Source organism: Hippocampus guttulatus, chromosome 4 (genome assembly GCF_054856545.1).
Source record: "Hippocampus guttulatus isolate MCC_2025c chromosome 4, RoL_Hgut_1.0, whole genome shotgun sequence".
Lineage (NCBI taxonomy): Eukaryota > Metazoa > Chordata > Actinopteri > Syngnathiformes > Syngnathidae > Hippocampus > Hippocampus guttulatus.
In genome coordinates, this window is record NC_141264.1 from 9,733,077 (window position 1) to 9,760,936 (window position 27,860).

Below are 27,860 nucleotides of genomic sequence, written 5' to 3' on the forward strand. Positions count from 1 at the left end.
ACATACATGTACACATGCTGAAAGCAGTGTAGCCAAGAGAAATGCTATGACATGCACAGAATCAATTTTCGGCCGCAAATGAATGCATTTTCTTTGCTTTCATGTCAAATACAAACTTTATTCAACATCAAACTGTTGGACTTAATGAGGTGTTTGGTTTGCTTTTTGTAGGATTGGTCAAGCTTGGAGTTCACTGTGTTACATGCCAGAAAGTCGCCGTAAAGATCGTCAATCGTGAGAAACTCAGCGAGTCAGTACTAATGAAGGTAAGTCTTTTTTTTTTTTCACTCATTGACTTCTGCCATTTTCGCTGGAGCAAACGCCTCCATCGCAGCCCTTGGATTTTGACTGATTTGCAAGGGCTACAGATTGTTGTGTTCGACTGCAAAACGAACACGAAGCCTACCACAGGAAAGATGAGGATCTTTTTCTGTTCTTTCGCAATCAGCATTAGAAAGTAGCGACATTTCATGAAGAAAAATACCTTTTTGTAAAAGCATTCATTACAAGCATCATTTTAAGAATGGAACCACTATTCTTTTTTTTGCTTTTGTGACATCTCAAGCATCTAAATAAGACTTTCCTTTGACAAAACAACAAACAACAGCACAAAAGGGCTTTTGATAGCAAAAATATTTACCTTCACTCTATTGAACGGATGAAATGAACCATGAACAGACACAAACAAACAACGAGTTTGGGGAGTGTGTGCACATGTATGTTTGCATGTATAAGTGCACTGTTCGTGTGTGCACGCGCACATTCACGTGCTTGCATGTGTATCCCCTCCACCAGGCAATTTTGTGCCCGTGCATGTGTGTGCCCCCTTCACCCGGCAACTTATGCATGTTTTTTATTTTATTTTATTTATTTATTTGTGTGTGTGTGGTACAAAATGAAGGCATTGCCCTGATACAAGGGCACACAGCATGTCTTACACTGCATTCTGGTTTCACTTTGCGAAGGCAACTGCGGTGTGGCCTTTGCATGAGGCAGACAATGTTCATGCACACGCAGCCTTTTTTGATGGCCGCTTGTGACTTTTGCGCGGACGAATGCATCCTGCTTTCAGCAGCTCCACCTCCCTCGTCACGGTTAGGTCGCTTTCTTCCCCAGAAGCAATGCGGGTTAATTGTTTTGATTCCTCCATCGCTACTGGTTCGAATACACTCTCTACTAACGACACTCTACTCCACAACTCCACCCATGCATCCCTCCCCCTCGACTTCTACTTGTTCTGCAGCATGTTCCTGGCTGATCCCTTACACCCGCTGCCACCTGATGGACAGATTATTAAAGATTTATAATGCAGACAAGCATGATCGTTAGTCAGGGGCTGCGTCATACCCTTCAACTCTCTACGATGCAAAAATAAATAAATAAATAAAGGAAATGATGTTTAAATACGTCACGGTTAGGCAGTCATAGTGGCTTTTCTTGACATATTCATACGTCATGGGGAATAAAAGAGTTCATGTTTAGTTTGCTGTGTTTGACTCCATGTTTGGTTTGTGGAGGGAAGAGAGTAACGATCGCCAGTCTCATTTTATGTACAAGACAGCTTTATTTTCCAAAAATAAAGCTATCCACCCTCCTGTCCTATCCTATTCTCGTGCTATCTTAAACTTTGAGAGTGCATTTTATTTTAGATAGTATTAGTTTACACATCCTGGGAAACCAGTCATAGTTTTGAGGTACATATTTAAGACTCCTCAGTTGCTTCCATATATATTTATATCAAGTGCAAGACTGCGGAGATGATGTGGGGATCAGAAGGCTATGTCCTCTATTTCAGGACGCCTTGTTCGTCTCGTCTTTTGAGGAGAGTTCTTTACGACTGGCTGCGTGTCGCTTGTCACTCTGCAGAATAAATTTGGGATGATCAGACGCCTCCGTCATGCCTCCCCGATGGTTATGCAATCATGCCCTTCTCAATACCGAGCCGCTGCGCAAACCTGCTGCTTGTGAGCAGGCACGACAGGCAAGTCCTTGGAGCTCCAGGCTAAAACAACGTTTGAAAGTGTGGCAAAAAACACTCTCCCCAGACAACCAACGGTTATTTGACAACAACTCGGGCTGAACCTCCTCAAAAGGCACAATGTCATTCTTTTATGGAACCGCGTGATTTTATCAAGTTTCAGAGAGAGAGAATTGAAAGGAATACCTGCACAGGATAGGAAATTCAAATATGAGATAGTGGGGTTGTGTTTTTCAATTTTGTGCTGACTGTGATCTCATCTCACTTGATAGTCATGATGATAGTACTGTAAGAACTTTAGGGTTTGTTTATAGAAGTCATTAGTGAGTTTATTGGGCTGTGCGGAGAATAACGTAATGATTTGCATTGTTTTTAAAATTCGACAGTAGAGTCGAAGTGTGTTAAGAGCTTTGTGGTCCCACTCAGAAGAAGCATTTGTTTTGTAGAGTGTCTTGGGTTTTGATGGGGAAACGGAAAGTTGATGTTGTTTATTTGTCATTAGGCAAATGGTAATATAATGGTAATGAATGCTGGTTGATGGCCTTCTCTTGGGAAACATTGCTCCGGACTTCCCAAAACGCAGTAATGTACATGAATTATTTATCTAGCTCAACTTTGGACATTAGGCTGCTTGAATGACAAATCCTGTTAAGACACTGCGTATACGAAGCTATTATAGCATAGTAACGGCTCAAAATTGGGATTCGTCCTGTTTTTATTTTCTTTGATTTTATTCCAGTTTTGCATTGATGGCTACGGTCAGAGTTTTTACATACAGTATACAGTATTATAGGACAAACCCTTTTTGCTTGTCAAGTTTCTTGCAGAGCAGTCCAGTTGACATGCCTTTCAAATTTGTCGTGTTGCAAAATTGGCCTTTGTTTTGATGGAATACTTGGGGATGGAGGACAAGATAGTGCCGCCAGAAAATTGCCTTAAAAGGACACTCGCTGAGGCCACACTGTAATTGTTTGCCTAAGGGATTGAAAGCAGGGCGCAGACTTGCTTACACTACAAATTCTGCAAATGGAAAATAAATTCCTTCATTTGCATCGTGTGAATCCTTCAGTCTCTGAACGGAATGGCATTGCAGCTCTGATAGTGGTGCCTGATAAGCAGTCAGTTTTAATAATCCCCTTAGTTTGACAACGTCTCCCCAGTTCGCTCACTCCTCTTACGCTGAAGGCATCACCTTTTACTTGTTGTTATGCTTGCTTCACAGTGGTCCCGACATGCGACATTTCTGAACCGTGCACCGCGTAATACCTTCTGTCAAACGGCACAATAAGGGACGTTCAGTTACCGCCTTACTCACTGACACATTTTCATTTAATTGCTTTATATTCATGTTTGAGAAGTGTTTTTAAATACAAACGTTTCTTGTATTTTGATTTTACTCCCGCATTAGCATCTGTTAGTAAGGCACTACAACAGCTTTGGACTTGTGTGCCAATTTGGATTACATGACTGCTGTAGAAACAAAGCTGCTACTACGCCTGATGCTATTTTTGATCAGTCTTTTCCCTAGAAAAAGAAAAAATGAAATCCGAAGTCCATGGCTTCATCGCTGTGGGAACAGTTTGAAGAAGGTGCTTTTCTGTTCAAGCATGTCTGGAGCACAAGTGCAGAAAAAAAGTGGTGGCATGGTTAGTTTGGTGTGCAAGAAAGTGTAAATGTTTGAAAGCAAAACCACTGGCCATCCCTGAAGATACATTCTGGACCCACCTCCCATCAATGACATACTGTGATAGCGAGAAACCGTTTTTGTTTCCTAATATAACCCCTTTTTACATGATTTAAATACCCTTAACCATATTAAAATTTATTTTCAACACCAAATATATTTTAAATGTAGATGAAATGCTGTTTGCATCAGGTAGGGCTGGGGGGAAAGAAGTCCGATAAGTGTCATATAAGTCAACCACAAAAAAATTCCTTGACACAAAGTATTTGCCTCGTAGCTTCACTATTTGCTTCCAGACATTTCTGTGTGTGGCAAACTACTTGTTGGATAATGTTGGCCAAAGTGTCCAATGGGATTACTGCACATGCATCTTCTCCCTACATGTGTTCTCCCTGATCGGTAATATTTTGTAGCGCAGGAAACCGACTCCATTGGTTTCCCTCTGACACAAAATGGAAATTTTATGTGCAGCAATCCCCTTGGACACTTTGGCCAACATTACCCAAGTAGTAGTTGCCATACATACAAAATGTCTCGAAACAAATTGCCACCATTTTGGCCACTTCCTGTAATTTTGTGGCCAAAGATGACTTGTATTAGTCTTGTGATGTGTGAATAAATTTGGTCTTTAAATATTAATGTGATTTGTGTTTATACATTATTTTGGCTGACTCTGTAGAACTGTATATACACGGGGCATCATCATTTTAGAGACGCACGTGTGTGTATTTGCGTGTGGCAGGTGAGATAGTAACACATGGCAAATCCACTGACAGGTTTCCGACGAGACCAAGGCTTGTGCTGAAGGTGCACTTTGATAGCAATTACTGAACTCAACCATTGTCACTCTCGTTTCCACTTCTGGCCTCTAGCATGTCTGTGGACATGAATCTTTGCACACAACCTCAAAGAGGGAGCTCTGCTGTTGCTGTCGGTTCGGGGCACAGCTCCACAAAATTGGCTGAATTTGAAACTTTGGGGTGAACATTTTCATTGAAGTGGGGTTTTTGAACCTCGAGTGTGTTGATGGGCATTGCGCGCTTTTATGAAGTGATGTCCCATTTCAAGAACTATTTTCTTGAATCCAGTAACCACTTTTTTTTCATATTCTCTCACTACTGCTTGCCTGCGTTTATGTCTCACTTACTGCCTATAGTAGCATGTGAGAGCCATCACGTTGTATTTTCAGATGCGACTTTTTTTTTTAATGATAATACTTTGGGTCGCCCGTGGTGCCATTGGAGGAGAGAATGATTTCTGATTTGTGTGTGTGTGCGCGCGCGCGCGTGTGTGTGTTGTGTGTGTGAAATACCAAGTTATACAGTTATTTACATTACATAATACATATTTGGTGCAGGCGGCTTAAGTTCAGTTCCCACTCAGTGACGATGTGAATGTGAAAGTGAATGGTTGTCAGTGCTCTGCGACTGACTGGCCAACAACAATCCAGGTTGTAGTCTGCCTTTCATGCTCACTGTGACCCAGAAGTGGATAAGCAATACATGTACATAAAAACAGACGGACGAATGGATGGATGGATGGATGATGATGTTGAACTCTTGAGTTCACAGCTCCACAGGTTGTAACAAAGCAGGACTGCATTCCCCTATCAACTTTTTCTCCACAAATTGAGCTCTGAGTTCAAACAATGAGCACCGGTGCTGGTTTGGGAAATCTCTCACGTCATATTCGTGTTAATCAGCATATTATACCACACCACACTGTTTCTGTTGTCAACAGACTGGCAGAAATGATTCCATACCAACCAAACACAAGATTGAGGTTTTTCAAGTCCCAGCCTGCAGGAACTTTACCAATTTACTGGGTACCACAATTAAGAGTGCCAAAACGTGGTGCAGTACAAATCAGTTGCATTAGAACCATCTGAACATTTGAAGAAAGCAAAGTGTGTTATTATTATTATTATTTTTAACTATTATTGTTATCGTATGTTATAGGAAGGCTTCATGGACTATGGAATGGATGTCAAAATTCAGAATTGATCAACCTCCAGTAATGCTGATCATTTTACTGATTCCGATTGTGTGCATAAAATAGAGAAAATAATCCCACTCCTATCAACTCCACTCTGACAAGCTTTACCATTGAGATCAGACGCTTCTCTGTATCATTACAAGGTGCATATCTGCGACTTTAATCCGCCCTTTAGTTTCAGGGCAGGTTAAATTGTTACAATCCGCACGCTCTAGCGTCTAGCTGGGAGACCGGAGTGATCCTCAGAATGCAGCAGTGTGTGTTTGCTCTTGATATTTTCCTCATATCTCCCTCTGAGGTCGCAAGCTGGTAGCGACTGATCCTGCCACCGCTGTTGGGATAGGAACATCTAATTAGCCCGAGTGACTCGCTCTGGTCCTCAAGCAGTAAAACTTCAAAGTCCCTCTGTGGTACCCGAATAGTGATAGCAAAAGGAGGAGAGGTAGAGGAGGAATCGAGTTAAGGATGGAGAGACAGACTGAGGGGAACTTTAAAAGGCATGTCTGAAGCGGATGGTTGCGGTTACTGTGCGCTTAAGCACAGTCATGGTCCTTGTTTGCAGACTCCTGAGGTCTGACATGTCCCATGGTCTTAAAATCAAAGAGATTAGAAGACAGAGAAGAATCCCGTGTGTGGACCGGGACACAAGAATTGAAGGAAAGCTTGCTGCACTACCTGTAGCTGGACCTGAAACACTTAAGCAAGGATCAATAGTCTTTTTCACGTGAAGTGTTAATTAACAGAATCAATAGCGGGTTTAATGCTGCACCATGCACTTTCCCACGAGAAAGAGTAGTGTGTTTCACTTCTTTTGTGAGAACACACGTTAATTTAGCGGTGTTTATACATCTGTATCCCAAAGTTTTGTTCCAGATGATAGTTGGATCATTGGCTGTGCTTGAAAACACCTGATCAAAAATAACTAATGGACTAAAGATGCGGAGCAAAGCAAGTGATGAAGTAGCGGCAGACATTGCAGTGGGCGGCCAAGGCATAAAATGTCTGAGGCCAAGATGAATCGCACTTGCCTTAATCTTGTTATCCCCACATTTCAGTCACACCACCGTAGCGTTCTTTCTTCTGCCATTCCTACCTGCCCGCCTAATGATTACAGATTGACCATTCCCTCCCATCTCTGTTGTTGCTGCAGGTGGAGTGGATATAGAAATGCTTCCAACACGCACATTTAGTCTCACGCTTTCTCTCGCCGTATGTTGAGTGTGTGCGTGCCCGCGTATATTGCAGATGTAATGCAGACATGCAGTAAAATAAATGGCTTTCATATGTTGCGGCCTTTCACGTTGATCCATCAGTTTGGCTCCCTGCAAAGCCAGAAGGCAGAAGAGTTTTGTGCACTATTTACAGTATACCTAATAAGGTGGAAGCACAGAATGGTTTTGGAATTGTGCGGGGTGTTTACTTGACTGCTTCAAGTCATACAGTAAGATGTATTGGAGTTCATTCAGTGCAAGATTATATATTTTGCCTTGCCACACCTCTCACCCTCTCTCTCTCTCTTTCTCAATTTAGCCCAGTTTCACAAACAATGACTGTTAGACGTGTTTTGTCATGACCTGAACTAATTGAAATCCCGGGAAAGTTTTATTGAGATTTTTGAGATTTTAAATGGGGATTTATGCCATGAAAACTGTTATCAGAAATTGTTAAAAGATTCACATTGCCAAAAATATGTCCCAGTTAGGTCGGCCATATATGATCTTTTCTGGTATTGGCGAGAAGCAAATCCTCAAAAACATAATTACAGACAGTAGCATGCCGGGCTTCCTCTCACACTTATTGTGCATGATCAATTCTCAAGATAGTAGGGTAATTACGTCACCCAACCCCCCCAACCTACGTGGTTGTTCATGGCATGTATCTTTTGGTGTGGTTCCAGGTCGCAGATACAGGAATTTCTATCTATCATTTTCCGAGACAAAAACTCTGATCCAATCATGATGGCGCGCATTAAAGCATTTCAGTGCATTACATACAGTGCATAGAAACCTATTTTTATCAGGTGACCGACATGGAGAACTCACGGGGGCCGATCAGCCAATCATGTGTAAATCATGTGGTCACATGGTTTACGCGGTGAATTAGGTGCCACTATACTGAAACAAGGAAAGAAAAGAGCACTGTAGCATGCCGACATGTAGCACACCCAAAAACAACTCAACATTTTCGAGGCACTGTAAATACCGCAACATCTTCATCTCACAAATGCTGTGACATATCTAGTGTAGATGTATTGGAAATATGTCAGGGAACATGTGATTGAATGCCATTTTTTGTGGATGTGTTTGTAAATTAATTTTAAAAAAATCTGAACCTGTTCGGGAATGAGGCCCATTGTTTCTATATCCATACCCACTTCGATCTCTGTTTGAATTGTGATGGTGCTCTGTGAAAAGAGGGAAATAGATTTTACTCACAGGAAACAAGCTGTGAGAATTGAAACCTCCTTTTGATATAGATTTTACTCACAGGAAACAAGCTGTGAGAATTGAAACCTCCTTTTGACCTATATATACCAGTTGGTTTTATGCGAAGTCATGTTGACTGAGGTTGAAAATGTGATTGTTTTTATGGTTCTGGTGTTCGAAGTGGTAGAAGTGTTGTTTAGCTGATTCCGAAGATAAAGCAGAAATGGTGTGAAGGCACAGAAAGGAAATGGAGCCAGACACGTCTAGATGTAAAGGGAGCCCCCGTTGAGCTCAACAGGAGACCCACAGACGTCTGAATTGATTGCATGGGCTTTGTGAAAATGCAACCATTGCTGTGTTGAGATATTTCTTTTCCTTTTAGACAGTGTGACACTTTTTATCCAGTCGCTTTGCCCTGAAGTGGTTTGAAGATTTTATCAAGTCTATTCCTCATTTCCTTTTCATGTTGCCATTATTTGATTTTGCATTGGACTTGTTGACCCACTTAAGTTTTGTTTTTATGTCCATAACTTTCCAATGAAAGATCGTGATGCATTCTCTTTTATACCAGTTGAATAATTTCACATTTTGTTATGTTATTTAAGATTCTTTCCGGGTTGTGTTGTTTTAGGGTGCACATTATGGAAAGGACGGTGCCGACTCTTCCTACTCAGGAAACTGAGGTCTTTTGGGGTTCAGGGGTCACTCCTTAAGACTTTCTATAACTCGGTGGTGGCTTCGGCCATCCATTATGGCATTGTCTACTGGTCAGGCAGCATCTCGGCCCGGGACAGAAAGAGACTGGAGCGACTGGTCAGGAGGGCCAGTTCTGTCCTGGGGTGCTCCCGAGACACTCTGGAGGAGGTGGGCAAAAGGAGGATGCTAGCTAAGCTAAAATCTATGATGGACAGTCTCTCCCACCCCCTCCAGCCCGCCCTGACAGCACTAGGTAGCTCCTTCAGCCGGAGACTGTTACACCCGCGCTGCAAGAAGGAGAGATACCGCCGCTCGTTCCTACCGACTGCTGTCAGGCTGCTGAATAAAAAATAAAATGAGGTGAAAAGCAATTGTAAATAGCACAGCCACCTTATCTATATCTATATTTATATTGCACTTTATTGAACGGTGTACATTGAAACTGTAACATTTATTTTGTGAATGCAAACACTTTGTTTTTCTTCTTTCTTCTTTCTACCCACAATCTTGCTGCTGTAGACTCTAAATTTCCCCAGCATCGGACAAATAAAGGATATCTTATCTTATCTCATCTTATTATCATACACGGGTAGTCAAGAAAGTAATGAGCCCAGTTTAATTCAACTTACTAATACCGGTAATTGAATAGTAAAAAAAAAAAAAAAATCTCAGTTTGTAGTTTATGTTTGTTTAAGTCCTCTTCCTGTCAGACATTTTGGACACGACATCATTGCTGGATGCCCATCGGAAGCTGAGAACCGCAACTGAATTTCTTTGTTCATGGGGTGACATCATTGAGTGAATAATCTTTCAGACACAGACTCAAAGTGATGAAATCAAGTCCAATTCCCAGTTGCTATCCACTTGAGAAAAGACTCATTCATCACCTTTGCGACTCTGAAAAAGATCCAAACCAGCTTCAAAACAGAGCTCCTTGTGCACCTCTGCGAGTTGTCTGCGAACCCACATGCATCAACCCTTTGCAGAGCCTCACTCTTTTTCACTTTTCTACCATTTCCACTTCAAACACAGCTCTCTGCTTTTGATGGGCAGGCAGCAATAATGTCTTTGCTAAGATGGCTGACCGGAAGAGGACATGCTTCAACATAACTTTGTGTTCAGTAAATCTTTGAACAATTTATCTCATGAAAACAAAAGAAAATAAAATAAATACATTAAAAATTAAAATGTGAATATTAATTCCAGAATATATCAAATTACATAGACAAAAAATATAGTTATGTACATGCCGCATTGACGAGACCTCTGGTAATGGCACAATTCCTTTGGGCTGCAGAATTCTACTCAGTGTGACACTGGCATATGGTATGTTTAAGGGAAAATGTGTCATCCTCGACATAATTGATCAGTAAACCGATTCCCATCGTTAGTTGTTCTCATTTAGTCTTAAAAGTGTTGTTGAAATAATAAGTAGCATGGAGCATAGGTTCAGTTTGGGCTAGTTTCTGATGTATCAGATATTGCAGAAATGGAGCCGCATCATGTTTGGTTGCAAAACGTTTGTTGAAGAGCATGAGTGTACGAGTGTGTGCATGAAAGAGAGAGTGAGGTTTGTGTCATGAATTATTTGATCATCTGCGTGAAATTGAGGACTGTTGTACAGATGTTGTTGTTCATATACAGGTTCAAGACAATGATTCAATTTTGAATGCAGTTTTCTCTCTTTGCTAATGGTTCATCTGGGATGTGATTGTTTGTCTGCCAAGGCTGAATGACATCCTCGGTGACATTTCTCGACTTTACGTTTCGGAGTAATCGGGTCATTTCAGTTGACCAGTCTTACACTGCTTAGCTGCTGTTATTTTGTCCAGTTCATAACCAGTATTGAGCAGACTCAGGTGTCAGTTACCAGGCTCTGTATTAATATTCAGAGATAATTAGTGAGCTCAGTGAGCCACTGTCAGGTCATCACCTCTGTCTGCTTGAATAACTAAACCAAATAAGAATCATTCATTGCTCACTTTCTTGCTTTGGGTTGTCTTCTCCCTGTTTCAATAGTTAGTGCTGTGGCATGCATCCACACAAGTTGTCAGCGGTGTCCTACCACAATTAACTCAACGCTTAATTGAACCAATACTTTACTAATAAAATAAGCATGACGTCTTTGATCCACTGGGTAAAAGGACACTTTGATTCTCTCCTCTTGCATCTACAACTGCTTCAAACAACAAAGTGTATGCAGAAAAAGTGGTTTAGTATGCACGACTCTGTGTCTTATGTGTTGTGTGGTATTATTTTGTCATTTTATGTTAACTATTCTGTTGATGGCCGTGCGGGCACCCGCAGTGGCTCCTCTCTCACCTGTGGTTGAGAGTAAAGAAATTTCCTCTGACATAGAGCGCATTTGACAATAAAGTTGACTTGAACTTGAACTAATCTAACAATATGTCAACTGTCAAAATTCAACATTTGGTAGAGAATGAATTTGATCACTTCATTTATTTCGTGTACAATCATCACCTTTAAAAACATATTTTGTTACGGTACTTTAAAAGGCAAAATGTGTTGTTGTTTTTTTTGTGAAAAATGAGACTGCACCGTTTTTGGAGTGTTTGACCGAAGGCATTGAGCTTTTGCAGGTACAGTCACTTTCATGTTACTGCATAATATTTTCCTTCAGTTTACATTTTTTGATTACTTTTTCAACAATAACAATAAAATAATACACACAACATTAATAATAATAATAATAATAACAATTATTATTATTCTCTGTCAGAGAGCCTTTTTTTAACCAAGTTTCCCGATTATTTTTTGTGACTTCTTTAGGTGGACTGGAAGCATTTGTCATATGTGTCATATATTTTGGGCGTTAATGCATGGCATATTGTATTTCAACACTTGCTTGAAACCACACATCTAGAACAGGAATATATTGTAGGTTTAAATAAGTTTTCTTTCAGATTCTATTTCCCATCTGTATCAATTGAAAGTCACCTTATCAGTACTGTTTAATTTATTTTCTAAGCAAAAGGAGGGAGAGACTGACAACAGGACAAAAAAACTCCTTTCAAATGAGTGACAATTGAACAAAGTCTTACGCTGCCTGCCTGTCAATGATAAATCGCTCCTGTCGGTGGCTTGTGTACATGCTCACTGGATGTCCTTTCACACAAACCATGTCCTGTTGTTTCATCCCATCCTAAGAAACTATGCTGGAGTTCCAAAGGATTCATGATCGCAACCTTTGACTTCGGGATCTGGCAGGCCTTTCCCATTAGAGCAATGGTTCTTAACCAGGGTTCGCTGAATCGGTCTCAGGAGTTCGATGGAACCTCTGCTATGGAGGTTAAGACACATCCGACTCAACATGTCAATTAGTTATGACACGCCCGCTTGGCCATCACTGGCTGGTTCATTTTGTGCACAGTTAAAAAAAACATATGCTTATGTCTTGACATTTTATTTACGTTTTTTTCTGTTTTTAATAAATGTGTTTGTTTATGTCTTGAATTTATTTAAAAAATCTGATTTTTATTTTTCACTAATGAAGGGTTCAGTGAATGTGCATATGAACCGGTTGGGTTCGGTACCTCTAACAAGGTTAAGAACCACTGCATGAGACTTTTGTTATGGCCAAGGTTCTCCACGGGTACGCCTGCTCGTGTGAAATAATGTAGCCTGCCAGCAATATAAGTAGCAGCCCGATTCATCTATTAGCGTCCCAGACCTGAGTAGAAACAACAACTGAAGATTTGACAGAAAAAAAAAACCAAAGGCTAATGTTTATAATTGAAGGAGCTCAATAAAGAATGAAGAGAGCTAATGAGCAAAATTCGAATGGGTGTTAGATGGATGAAGGATAAGGACTAGCAGAGACACTGTCAATATTGATTTACATGTCTCTGGCATTGATCAAACCACCCCGTGTGAAGAATTTACCTCCTCGTCACAAAAGATTACTGATGCAGTCATTATCAGAAACGCCTGCTGCATGTTTCTTTGCCATTGGTGCAGTAGTGATGAATAGTCAAGATTAAAGTTGCTTTTAAATGTTAATTTTGTGGCTCATTTGGAATGGAAGCTAAAACATTGGCCAGTTCTCACTAGAACAGGCTAAATTGGGAGAAACATGACCCTTGGAGAAAAAAAAGTGGAAACATTTGTCACTGGAGCACCTTAAGATCATCTAAACACACCACCCGATTTTTGCAAAGTGTGAAAGAGGACAAGACAGTTTAATTATTTGAAACTGATGTCAGCCGTGGACAACCCATTAAAGTTGCGGTGCAACATTGATGTAATCAAATACTGGACACACACACACACACATCAGAAAACATTAGCTTGGCGACCCAGCCTTCTGGTGTTGCACTGCAATTTTTTTCCCTCCCACTGCCTCACTGACTGACATCCAATACGTACTGTATCAGTACATGTATGAACGCATGGACGCACGTGGCTCATAACTGGTTGGCAGTGATGGGTGGGGTCTGCATTCGTGTGTGTGCACTATGTGTCCACATGGCAAAAGCATGTTTGGGTGACGAGTTGACTCTATTTGTCAGGAAGACCAAGCAACTGCTGTTTCCTCTCTTTCTACTCACTGATAGCTGAACAATCACCTGCCATAACTCTTCTTTTCCTTCATACCTTAATTCTATGTAGTCTACTGTTTCGTAGCCAATATGCTCTATATTTCCATTGTTGTGTATGCTATGTCCTTTTGCTATATAAATTTGCATGCAAATTAATCCTACTTTTATTTAATAGTGGGTCTGAGATGCAGTCCGGCATCACATGATATACTTGATGGGTGCCCAGACAGTCCTGTGACCCCACAATTAAAAAAAAAAAAATCCATAATATTTCCTTTAACACCATGATTAAATGCTTTTAATTTGCATTTTACCACGATTGTCATGGTTCTGTTCCGTTTGTGACCAACAGGTGGCATTGGAGGGCTTCTCCTCCAGCGTGGCACCTGTTGGTCATCATGGCATTAGCTCATTTTTATTTAAAAGGACTGCCACGCTGAACACCTGTTGGTCATCATGGCATTAGCTCATTTTTATTTAAAAGGACTGCCACGCTGAACAATTGGCGTCAGATCATTGTGCTCATGTCATGGGTTTTTGTTTGTTGCTTACTTTGAGTTATTGGGTTTTTCAGGACTTTGTTTTTGATTTAGTTTGTCCAGTGTGCCTCAGGAAGTGTTTTTGTTCATACAATTGGTTCAGTTCACCCTGCTTCTCCTCCCTTCGCGCTTTTTTTGGTCCTCTGCCATCACACATTTCATCACAACAATGCCTTGTGGAAGTGTTGTGTTAGCTACTAATTAGGCAGCAAGACAAAGGCCCAGGTGGGTGCGAGGAAGTCATGATACGGCTAGCAAGCCGGCACTGCCACCGTGCTCTGTCTTCCTTTCACGTTGGCATTTCCTGTTTAGCCTTCTCCATTGCAGTGCATTTGCTTCAGTACTCTCACATTCCATCTTTTGTGTTTTTACATTGCCGGGACTCCTATGCCAGCGTAGCGACCCTCGTGTTTTTAATGTCTGACACACATGACTGCCTGGTTGACTTTGATCCCCATTTTTCAGCATCAAGGGACCTTTCAGTTGTCTGCCTTGGAGGACTAGGGGGTAGTTGTGGTAGAAATGTCTGTGTTCTCCCTCTTGGTGCATGAGAAAGACTAGTGGACCAAAGGGTACAAGATGCAATAAGCGGAGAGTGTGAGATGACAGAACTTGTGATCCAGTATTTTCCCCTCTGAAGTTTTGGGCCAGCCTCTGGATTCCTGTGACAACCCACATATCTAATGTATTTGCATCTTTGTTACTGCCTGCCTGCCTGTGATCCCCTCTTCTCACTGAACTCTGGATGCCATGATACTGATGCTTGCCATTATTTGTTTGATCATCTATTCTGAGGCAGGCCCATGATTTCAAGAATCAATATGGGGCTGATGGGGCAATGCTAAGCAGGCTTTCATCATTTTCGAGCTGAGTGACATTTATGACCACCAGTGCATGCAGCATCTTATTTGTCCCATTTGTCGAAGTCCCAGGAAGGCACCGTCTTCGTAGTCACCCTCTGACACATGAGCAAACATGCAATCTTTTTCACTTGATGAATCACATAATCGAACGATAGCCCAGTGGTGTACGACAGCAATTCCTGACTGCTGAACCCAAGTTCGAGCCCGGGCCTTGTCTGTAGGCAAACCCTCTATCATTTCTGGGCGGCCTGGTACTCCAGTGGTTAGCGTGTTGACCTCACAGTGCAGAGGGACTGGGTTCAATTCCAGTTCTGGCTGCCCTGTGTGGAGTTTGCATGTTCTCCCCGGGCCTGCATGGGTTTTCTCTGGGTACTCCCGTTTCCTCCCACATTCCAAAAACATGCATGGCAGGCTGATTGAACACTCAAAATGGTCCCTAGGTGTGAGTGTGAGGGTGGATGGTTATTCGTCTGTGTGCCCTGCGATTGGCTGGCAACCAGTTCAGGGTGTCCCCCACCTACTGCCCGGAGACAGCTGTGATAGGCTCCAGCAACCCCTGTGTCCCTTGTGAGGATTAGCGGATCCGAAAATGGATGGATACATGGATGAATCACATAGTGAATGGTGTTGACTGACAAATGACTGTGTGAAAGAATCAACTCATCAGAAGTCCTGTCTGTTGTAATTGTTATAAACGTGAGTTATGTTTTTCTACTGTTACCTCATTCAGTACAATATCTTGCAGAAAATAGTTACCACAGCCTATGGGATCAATTCACATTGACACATAGACTAGCCAGCGATTGTGTAAACAGTGAGTGAGATGTATGCCAGTGATGACAGAGAATCCTGTAGAAGACGGCAGGACCCAAAGACAAATACAAGTCAGCACAGTGGAAGAATATGTGCTGACTTGGGTAATATAACCCTGAATGATTTTTAAGACTATCAGGTAACTTTTTAGGTTGCAAAGAGTGGCCATGTACAGGAAAATGGTGTGTGGTCTTCCTAATTTAAACATCAATTGTACAATTCTTCCGATTAATTCAGAAGGTCTGTCTTTCCTGTTCACCACAACAGCATCCATCGCCGTGGTTATAGTTAAGGCAGCAATCCTCTTGCGTGCTAGAGCCCATTGATCCTTTTAATGTGGCAGGATATGAAGCTGATGGATTCCCTGTGGATCGAAGTGCTGCCAGTCAACCTATCATGACAAGCTCCTGTTTCGACATGTTCACCTAATGTTGCCCAGCCAAGAACAATAACCAAACACTTAACGAGTCAAATGATGATCTTGCCGCCCAAAAAAACTTTGGCTATTACATTTATGCGATCTGACTTCAGTGTATGGATGTGCTCCCTATTCTTCCTCTCGAGAAGTTGCTTGGTTATTAGTTAAGATAATTATTGAGTCTCAGGAAGTGCAATAGTAACATGTATGATACAATTAAGAAGGTGCATGTATCCAACTACCTGAATACCTGCATGCATGTCTTTGTACCGACAGAACCCTTAACTTGATTCGCGGTGAGTCTGACGGTGATTTGCAGGTCATTTCTCCCATAAACTAGGAAGTGCATGTGGTGCCCCAAACAACTCACCTCCGTGAGTTAATGAACAGCTTAATCTTGCAATAATCATGCAGTTTTACAGTTAAGTCTCCACATTAACTTAAGCCTCATGCTTTGTATTTCAATTAATGGAGAGTAGGTGGCTAGAGGTAGCTTAACAAGCCTGCTGCAGGCTTTGTAGCATTTCGACAGCTCATCTCGCCTTGAATCCCGTGTAGCCTTAGTCTCTCTGCGGGGATCCTGGCTGCCGGCGAGAGAGATGCTGTCAGCGCGTTCTTATCCACAAAGCGCAGCGCCAGGTGAGAGTGGCATGATGCGCTGCTGCTCATAATGCTCATTAGTCAAGATTAGCCCTGATTAACCAAACTGTTTCTCCCACTGAAGAAAAGCTGTATGATGAAATGGTGCTTTCCGTTCAACAAGTGGGCATCTAATCAGGACAAACTCAACATGCGGGCTCTTAAAAACAACTCGCGTTCCATGACACGAAAGGAAAGTGACATTGACCCGATCGAGTCATGGCAGAGGAGTCTTCCCATCTTCTTGATTTGTCAAATCCACACATAAATGATGGAGGAAGGAAAAAAGGAGAAGGGAGAGCTCATGGCTGTAAACCTAGCGAGCCAGTAAAATTTGACCAAGTCGGCTTTGTGCCGACATTCAGTGACAGCTGTTCATGCTGACTCCAGCTTCTCGAGATACAATTCCAAACATCCTCTTGATTTCAGTGAAAGCCAGTGCTCACTGGTCTCCCGAAACACTGTAGAAGCCTCTCAGCATTTCTTCAAGTGAAGAAAGAAACGTGTGGAGTCAGCTGTCAGCTCGCAGTGGACGTTTTACTGTTTTTGTGCACTTACTATCATAGACAAAGCGACCATCCACTGAGAGACGTTGATGCAAGTGGACAATTTGACACCTTCTTGCTACTGCTAGCTGTGAGCAGTATGTTTAGTAGATAGACTCTCGACAGGTTAATGTACTTTTTGTCTAATTTCCAAACAAATATTTTATCCCCAACTCAGGAATGAGAAAAACATGTAAAAGCCGAAGTGTGCTTGACTGGGGGGAATAGAGTGGTCCTGTTTTGCTCTCCTTTCCAACATCCCTGAAGATGTTTATTTATTTAAATAAATTAAAAACAATCCCCCCCCCCCCACCCCATTGCCTATGATTGGCATTTTTTCAAGCATTTTAAAAATAAAAAAATTTAAATCTTTTTCTTGCACAGTTCCTTCTTATTGTAATTTTAGTCAGGTACCTTTTGTTTATGTACTTCGTTTTTGAAAGTTGTTAATTCATATTATAATTAATAATTTTGTTATTAAATGCTTTTAATTGTGCATGTTGTCCCTGTGCCCGCGTGGGTTCTCTCCGGTTTCCTCCCACATTCCAAAAACATGCATGCCAGGTTAATGTAACACTCTAAATTGTCCCTAGGTGTGAGTGAGAGCATGGATGGTTGTTTGTCCCCGTGTGCCCTGTGTTTGGCTTGCAACCGGTTCAGGGTGTCCCCCACCTACTGCCTGAAGACATTTGAGCTCCAACACCCCCTGCGACCCTTGTGAGGATAGAGTGGATCGGGAAATGGATGGATGGATGCTTTTAACTGTTGTGCCTTTATTTATATAAAGCACATTGAGTTACCTTGTGCATGAAGTAAATACTAATAAGAAATAAAGCAGCCCTGCCATTGGCTGGCAACCAGTACCCCACCTGGGGTAGGCTCCAGCATGCCCGCGACCCTCGGGAGGATAAACTGATGCAGATGGATGGATGAAATAAAGCTCCCTTGCCATGCCTCTGTGAAGCAGCATTCCAAGAAGTCAAGATACAAATTAGAAATCTGGAGAAATACAGTGAATTGCACTGACATAACATCATACTGTTCTTATGAACGTAACATGTATGAATTTATTTATGTTGTCCGCCAACACTTAGTTTATCATTGTAGCAGCCTAGTGGACTTCACTGCCACTTCTTTCATTGGCTGTGCCGTATGAAGAATTTTCCCTCCATTAATTCTGCCTAGTAACATGAGGCAGCGCAAACAAGATGAGATAAACATTATCCAAGCCATTCTGTGTGAGTGCTGTTTTTATATTTGATATAGTTAATTGACGGACCACTAATCAAACTCCTTTTTCTCTACCTCCCTTTTCTCCTACCTGCCCCTTTACTCCTATTTCCATTTTCTTTCATCCAGGTGGAGCGGGAAATAGCCATTCTGAAGCTCATAGAACACCCGCATGTTTTAAAGCTACACGACGTCTATGAAAATAAAAAGTACTTGTAAGTATCAACTTTGGATGCACAAGATACAAATTGCACTCCTCACCAAGCCATTTTGTAATACTGCATGCAAATGTTTTTTTTGTTGATAACTGTGTGTTTCCCCACAAATCTCAAATGTTTTTTTTTTTTTTAGGCCTAAAGTAGTACTTTTTATTGGCTTCGTATGATTTGAGGACAACACTGTCAGCCTTGGAGAGGCTGACGCTCCATTAGTATTGGCATTGGGCATTTAATTTAGTTGCTTATGCTTGGGGAAATACTAGTAGGGAGAGAAAGTATCTCTAATGTAAACAACGTGACACACTCATCAACCGCAGAACCATTTGCAGTCGGATACATTAACCACAGAGAGTGTCAGCTGTATTACACATTGGCACGCATGCAGACACATTCATGAAGCTATTTGCTCACTTTGCCTCTGGAGAATGACAAGCCCATCGGTCATATGCAGCAGCCTCTTGATCCACGGAGGACAATTTGTCAACTAAATTCAATTAGCCCTCATCTCGAGTTTTACAGATCAAATGGGATGAGGCACGCTGCACGACACGCTTTCAGATTTGAAAAGGAGCAGTATAAACGGAATATGTAGATTTGCAATGTAAGTGGATTATTTCGAGTCACATTTTGAACCATTTATCGTCGACAGTTGGTCACGAGTAGCATGACCCGCTGGCTAAAGTGCTCATACGAACACTGTCAGTTTGCACTTAAGGCGTTTTCAGTCAAAGCTATGAAGTGAAAGATAAACAATGTAACGGTACCAGATGTCCAACAGCGAACGATTTATGAAGCTGTTGGCATAAATCCACAGCAAGTGGTTTCCTGCGTGTTGATAGGTGAGAAGCAAATGGAAGTTGAATTGATACGCTGTGGCATCAATATTCTATGAAGGAATGCTTCATTGGCTTCATGATGTTGATACACGCAAAACCTCTCAAACGAATAGTGGCCGTAACTGTGCTCAGCCAAAGACAGCATAATGCAGATGTATAAATGAGATTTACAATACACTGGCTGAAAAGTCTGCATTTTAATCTGAACTGTCAGTTCTGAATAGGCGTAAGACACTTGCTGTCTTTTTACGATCACAAAGGTCCCAGGGCAACAGACTCAACCGTCGTTTTCTTCTGGATCACATTATTTGCGTGTAAATTTTGAAATGTTGTGCTTCATAATAAAAAATAAATAAATATACAGGTACTGACTATTTTGTATGTAGTTGTGTCATATGAATGCCAATTAATAACACTTTTGAGCAATGATGCACATTCGTTGAAACTATACAGTGCAAGGCTGGAAGATCGACGGTCGAGTATGACACTATTGATCCATTTCCAATTTTCTATTGTGAATAGAAATCATCTTTTTCAGAGTCAAAGAGTTCTCAGAACTTTATTAATGGTAGCGTTATAGTTTTCAAATGTCATTGTAACATTCTTAACCGTCATACAAGTAGAAAAAGAGATCTGTTGAAGTAAAACTTGGAAAGAACGAAAAACACTGCTGAGATTTACTTCGTTAACCCGTCTCCCATTCATACTGTATAACTTTTGCCTCGCATTAATTCTCTTCTTGAATACTTTGTATTTCATTTAACCTCACAAACGTTGTTGATTCATGGGCGATTCCCCCAGACACACTCTCAACATCTTGTACAGTCTTGCCCAGAAGAGCGGAAGCTATTTTTTTTCCTCCTGTAGGTGTCCCATTACCTTTTCCATATAGTTTATGGGGAATCAGCAGAGGGCGTGTATTTCACCTGCTGTCTGACATTCCGTTTGTCAGGTAGTGAAGATAAAGGGAGGTTGAGCAGAGAATAAATGAGAGGAGGGCAGTTGAGAGCAGGACGGGGCACAACTGGCTATCGGCCCGTGGCCTATTTCATGCGGGCCTCAGCAGAGATTCATCTCCTATTGTCCCCTTGGAGCACTGGAGCGTGGCCGCGCAGTCATGATGACAGACTGCCACCAACCTCTCGTGCTCCACCTGAGTAGTGGCTGAAAACACGATCCAACCAAATACGCCGTGTGCGCTTCTTCAAAACAAGAATTCATATTCCGCTAAGCTCTACTGTTAACAATAACCACGCCAAGGATTTCCCTTAAGTCGCTTTCATGTGATTAACTGAACCAGGCTGTCATATTATAACATCCTTGACGTCTACTGCGACAGTGTCATTCTTCTGATACCTCCCACAGGAAGTCAGTTTGTCAGAACACTTCACATTTAAGTGCACTGGGGATAGTTTGACGATTCAAAAAAAACAAACAAACATCAAAACAAACAGTGAAAGTGACCTTTGAGATAGAACATTATGGATTTTGGACATTTACATTTCATGACAATCGCTCAGACATTCATTCATCTCATAGAGCCAGTGGGATGATGAGCTCTTCGCTTGTTTCTTGGACTTTCATAAATAAAAAAGGACACTGTATGTCTTTTCTCACAGCTTCTAAATGTTTTTTTCCCTTTAAAAAAAAAATGTTTGCACTTGCTCTGATTCCCACATCTTGTCATTCTTTTTAGGTACCTTGTACTAGAACATGTGTCCGGTGGAGAACTCTTTGACTATTTAGTGAAGAAAGGCAGACTAACGCCTAAAGAGGCCAGAAAGTTCTTCAGACAGATCATGTCTGCGCTGGATTTTTGCCACAGTCATTCCATATGGTAAGTCTTTGCTAATGAGTGTATGCGTGTGCGTGTGCGTGTGTGTGTGTGTGTGTGTGTGTGTGTGTGTGTGTGTGTGTGTGTGTGTGTGTGTGTGTGTGTGTGTGTGTGTGTAATTTGTGTTTGTTTTGGGCCAGGAGCAAGTGAGTTGTACTTGCTCCTCGGTACACTTGCATGGTATATTTTGGACGTTTGTTTGCTGAAAGTAATCAGAGTTGCCAGTGGGCCCCACTGACTATCGCCAGTGTTGTGAGGTTTTCCTGGTTGTATTAATTAATGAAAGGAGGGAAAATGAAAGCAAACTTATTAGCTCCGAGGTGGCAAAAGTAATTATATACACAAAACAAAAATATAAACATTTTCTGAATTCAAAGTTTTAACCAGCACATGTGATGAGATTGGGTAATTTTGGCAAAGGGGTCATGATCACTACCACAGATGTATTGTAAAAAGCATTCATCATTTATTCACACTTCAAATCAGCAAGCCTGATGGAACAGGGTCCATTACCACTTATACATAATCCAAAGTTTGGCCATCTGTCACGTGGGCATACCAACTGGTGGCGACACATGAAAAGAACTACATTTCCCATACATTTGTGAAAGCACACTCACAAAACAGCAAGCAAGAGGGACTCTGCCTGAACCGAAAGCTAAATGAAACTTCATTACGCATTATTATCACAAAAGCCTTAGTTCGTCGCGAGAAAGCCGCGACCACAAGCTTTCACTTCCACAGCCAACCTTTACGTCTAGCGGGAAAGATACTACAAACTTAAGTGTGCGATGCCTCACACACAGCAGGTGGGAAGAGTTTCACAGACTGGGGAATTCAAAGAGCACAAGTTAGCAAATAACCTTTGAACTGAAGCATTACCTCTCTGTGCAATCACTGTCACCCAGCATATCTTGCCGATGGTGTTTATGTCCGAACCGTGTTCACACTGTTGATGTTGCACCGGCCTTTTGAACCATCTCCTTGTGCTAAAGTGCGTTCAGCACTCTTCTTGCTGTCTGCCATTTTAGAAAGAAATACAGAAATTGACTGTGTCATAATTTATTACGATATGGCCCAGATTAAAAAAAATCTCTCATCTCTTTACACCACCCAACCCAACATGAAAGTATACACAGCAATGTATACACACACTATGTGGTTGTATGTGTTGCGCTGATATTTCTTCAAGTGCACTGTTATTTTTAAGAGAGCCTGAGTAATTTTGAAATGTTTTCATTTAAGATAGTTATTCTCCCTACATTTCAGTGCAAATGTTCAACATGAGAATTGAAAGAAAATTGTTCTTAAAAATGATGTACTTAATTCTATGAGCTCAAATATCATCAGTGTATGATTGGCATGAAAACACAAAACACACATTATCGTTAATCATGATAGTTTCAATGTATTGTTTTATTGTGATAGGCCGACACGCATGTACTATATGCATGGATCATGCCAACATGAGCGTTGTAGTGTGCTGTGTCACGCACATCCTTCCATCAGTGTGCCTCCTGCCGAGAGAAGAAGAGCCGCACCGACTGGGGACGCCGATGCTGTGCGCTAAATGACCATGAGATAGATTTGTATATTTTTTTTATTTGCCGCTAGGGCAGTTCAAAGGAAACGTTGTAATTGCATTGTTTTTCAAGTGAATATCTCGGGTTGAATCTATTTGATTCCGTGCAGGTCACTTGTTTGATATGCTTTGCATACTTCATTTATCGTGAAAGCAATTACGTTCTGGCTGCTGCTATTTAATAATTAATGTTATGCCGGAGCAGTTCTAGATAGCAAAAGTCTCTGCAAAAGGCTTTAGATCGGATGTTACTTATGTTATTGTGCAGGTAGGGTAGATTTAGTCTCGCATCATGAATAGTTAAGAATGGAATTAAGATTTAAAGCTTTTGTACGACTGATCTGTCTTGCCTTGGGCAAAGAAAGTCCAAAGTGACTAATTAGTGGGGGTAGTACGGATTAATCCAATTAGGATAAAGTACCTGACATCTAGTGCATGCACACATGCAGATTATCACGGAGCTTTTGTGGTGAGATTCACCAGCAGATTTATTTGCCGTCGTCTTTTTTTCACTGGCTGCTCAAATCCGCCCGCTAACACTCTTGGAAAAAGATGCCTTGTAAGTCATCTTGAGGCGGATTCTCCCTCATTCCCCCTTCAATCCTCAATTAGAGGCAAACACACAGGCAGGCGCAAGGAGTCCTCCTCACCTCGCTCGGCTAATGAGATCCCAGCAACCCCTCAATAAAAAAAGCATTTCCGCAATCATTTCTTCCATTTCTTCTTGACTGCACAGGAGACGCACGCAGACCATTAGAACTGCTGCCATTCCTATCTGACTCACCATGCGATGGGGTGGGTGGTAGTGGGGCTAAACACATGCTGCCGAGCCCGCATCTGCACACCTGCTTTGGCTTGCTGCTTTTGTTGGCCGCCCACGTCATATTTCCAAATATCTCTTGCCATATATGAATCAACTGTGCAATTTGCACCGAAGAAGAATTGAGTGAATTTAAGTCCATTTGTAGGAACGTACTCCACAATGCTTGATTTATTAAGAGCTACTAAATGGCAGTTCACATCTGGGATTGAGAATTACTTGGACCTATTTCCTTTACTGTATTTAAAAAGAATAATTTTAAAAAAAACTGCACGGGAGCAAGCCGTTGCAAGTTCCGCCTACAAACATGTTCTTCCACTCACAATTATCAGAGTGGCCATATAGATTTCTGATTAACGAGTAAAAACATTTGAGGCTATGGATGATATGTACGGTGTTTATAGTATTGTGTGTAGGTGGAAACCTTTCTTTTCTTTTTTTTCTGCTCCCTGCTGGAGCAGCCAGAAGTTCCACCAACACGTTGGTCTGGCATGCATTCATAAGTTGTCGACGGGTTCGCTCTCATACGCCAAAACGTAGTCGGCGACGCAGTACGGCAGTCACGTGCCAAACCATAATCGTCCACAGGTGGGTCCATGATGCCCAAGACCGTTGCGGAAATACGCAGGCTGTTCCCCGGGAAAATTTGCAGATTTCCCCAAAATTCCCAATGGCCACCCTGCCCCTGCACACACACACACACAGTGGTACCTCAATGAATTTTAAATATACATTCATTCATTCATTCATTCATTTTCCGAACCGCTTTATCCTCACTATGGTCGCGGAGGGTGCTGGAGCCTATCCCAGCTGTCTCCGGGCAGTAGGCGGGGGACACCCCGAATTGGTTGCCAGCCAATCGCAGAGCACACATAGACGAACAACCATGCACGCCCACACTCACACCTAGGGACAATTTAGAGTGACCAATCAGCCTGCCATGCATGTTTTTGGGAGGAAACCGGACTACCCGGAGAAAACCCACGCAGGCCCGGGAAGAACATGCAAACTCCACACAGAAACGCCGGAGCTGGAATTGAACCCGGTACCTCTGCACTGTGAAGTTGACGTGCTAACCACTGGACTACCAGGCCGCCGCTTTAAATATACAGTATGTATATACATACATATATATATATACACACACACACACACGCACTTGTGTGTGTAATATGTAAATCTTTATGTGTGTGTGTGTGTGTGTGTAGTGCATTTGATTTGTTTTTTTTCTTGCTGAGCAAGAGCGGTTTTGTACAATCTGGCTCCCACAGTTACTTTGTCTGCATCAACTTCCTATCACAACCCCAGAACACAATGTTTGTGTTCCAATATGAGCAGAAAGGCTTGTATTGATTTTTATTTTTTTGGTCAGTGTCACTGCTGTGAAGAGCCTCTGACAATCACTCCAAGGTCAAGAGATTCAACAGCACATATTTTCGATGCTCCCCAGTCACTTTGTCTTCCCACACTGTCACATGTTGGTCATGCAGAGTTTTCCTCGACCGTGTTATGCATTTTCATGACTCTGAACCCCCAAACCAATTAGAGAAAAAGAACAGGCATCAACGACAGACTCCACCACGGCCACAACCTGATCAGAGCTTTGTCACCATGTTATTTTCGTAATGGCACCTGTGAGTCAGTTATCAACTCTATATGTGTGAGTTAAATAACAACTGAGTTTGTGTGTGTTTGGGTGGGGGAGAATGGCTGTTCCCCAAAATCCAATTACCTAATTACATCCGAGAGAGGTAGGAAATGACTTGATGTGACTAAAGCATGTTTCACCTGTTGCATTTAAGTCATCCACAAGCATCGGCATGTCCATCTTCCATCTCCTGTAGATATCTCGGAACAGAGCCACACACAAAAAGGAAAACAGACAGAGTCAACCCCATTCCTCACCTCCCTTACAACTTCATTTGGCTCATGCATTAGTGATTTGACATTCAAGTCAGTCTGCATTTACAGCAACAATCTGCCAAATGTCCTGCGACCCTCAATTAAGAAACCTCTGTAATATCCCACAATGTCTATTCTGGTCTGGATCATTGAGTCCATGCCAACATCAGGGACTGTTCCATGCCATATATGACACAGAGTGACTACTCCTCTCATGGTAATTAGTATCGAGATTTCTCCGTCTGCCATTTGCAAACGTGTATGTATTCTATTTCACTTTTGATACCCTGCGTGCGAAGAGGAACCATCATCATTTAAGTGTGTAATCAGGAAAGTCATATTGAAATGCACTAGTGATGGTGCGTGTCTTTTTGGTCCCAATTTTCGGTGTCGTCTTGTAACGTCTTTTTTTTGACGTGTATTCAGCCACTGTCTTTTTTTATTCGTAGAGATTTACTGTAATTATTTATGTGTGCATTCATATTTCAATACATTTCTCACTGTATTTAATGCTCTTGATATTTGACTATGTAATGATACGACAAATCTTCCTGTATACCTGCACTGTTGCAACAAATGAAATTCCGGGCTGGTTCTCAGGAACTGATTGAAGTGGAGCCCACAGCCTTTTTGGAGAGCACGTTTCTAATTGGGTCAAAAGAAACCTAAACTCTTTGAGAAGGAAATTAAAGATAAATTCAGAAGGATGACAGAAAGATGTGCTGTAGGCTGAAAGGGTGCATTTCAAGTCATAATGATGTTAAAAGCTACACTCGAGTATGGTAATGGGAACAGCATGGTTTCAGCTTTTAGTGTTAGCTTCAAGTGTTACTGTATTACTGATGATGCATGCAGCTCAGAATACAACTTGAACTTTATTTGATTAAAAAAAGGCAACTATAATTGCAAAATTTGTCAAATACACTAATATGACTTGCTTTTGGATGAGGAACAAACATTTTGGAAATTATAATATAGCATATTTTACATGCCATATTGTGCACCTTAAAGCATTCAATTTTCTCAAAAGCTGCAAGTAAACCTTACCATCTGATGTGCCTCATATAATATATGGATCAATGTTCTGATTTCATGGACATAGCCTTTTAAATGTTCTGTAAAGAACATTGATACTGCTGCAGCGGTTGTGAAAGCTCTCTCTCTCTCTCTCTCTGTGTGTGTGTGTGTGTGTGTGTGTGTGTGTGTGTGTGTGTGTGTGTGTGTGTATATATATATATATAGAGAGAGAGAGAGAGATAGATAGATAGATAGCTGTATTGTACTGTATTGTATCTCGTGAATGCATTGCGCAACCTCAGCCACTATGGAAGGTTCTATTTTATGCACCTTATAATGCAGTGCGTGCTATATCTAAAAACTGTTTTAAAATAGGGCTTATACTCCAAAGCACCTTATAGTGCGGAAAAATCATAAGTATGGCAGAACTGTTTAGTTGAATGATCTCCATGAGGACGAGGCCAGTACAAAATGGTGTGTGCATGCGCGTGATCACAGCCAATTAGTGTTAGATTACAAGAATTATGGCAGATCCACTGTGATGTTAACCTTGCTGAGACAGCATGCAGATATACAACACATACAACTGGTACAACTCACCGTACAGCGGTTATTGAATTCAACCACCATCAAACATGAATAATATTGATGTTTTCTTTTTTTTTTCTCCTGTGCTGTGTTTAGTTTCTTACCATCATATTTCATTCATTCAGTCTTTTCGAGTAGGCTACCAGCTTACATATTTCTGGTAGGCCACAGTGTAAGCATTCAAGAGTTTTACATCAAGCTAAAAAAGCATATTTGTGCAAGGCTTGCTGTATAGTTGAGATTACAGGAGGAAGGTGCTGTTGTGACACTTTAATGTCTCATTAGGGAGACACTTCGTCACATTATCACATTATAGATACCCACCAACCAATAATTCTACATCCCTCGTGATGCACTTTGTTCTCTGACACTGTCAGTAAATGATTTCATTTGTGTCATGTTACTTGTTTGGATGCACCTCTTGAGGCTATTTCAGTTTCGCGTATGTTTGAGCTGTGATCCCACACTGAATAAAGCAATGTTTACGGGTCTTACAGATCACAATTTAGTGTGCTTGTTTGTATCTTGAACGGATGGTCAGAGAGTACTTAGAATTTCATGAGCTATTTGATGTATTGTTAAACACCAAAGAACTTTGGCCAGCCTTTTGGGCAATACAGCCGTCAAAGCTATTTTAAAGTCAGACTTAAAGTTTTAAAGCAAAGAAACTGGGGAGTG

At 41.5% G+C, this 27,860-nt stretch overlaps 1 protein-coding gene across 7 annotated transcripts in view; it reads left to right on the top strand.

The window, feature by feature from the left end:
* Window positions 1–27,860, top strand: part of brsk2a (BR serine/threonine kinase 2a) — a 174,840-nt gene that overhangs the window by 103,829 nt on the left and 43,151 nt on the right. For all 7 annotated transcript variants that reach the window (XM_086108691.1, XM_086108695.1, XM_086108692.1 and 4 more), the window contains exons 2-4: window positions 172–266; window positions 18,515–18,600; window positions 21,136–21,276. In XM_086108691.1, the coding sequence (XP_085964817.1) occupies window positions 172–266; window positions 18,515–18,600; window positions 21,136–21,276 (322 nt within the window). The remainder of the gene's footprint in view (window positions 1–171; window positions 267–18,514; window positions 18,601–21,135; window positions 21,277–27,860) is intronic.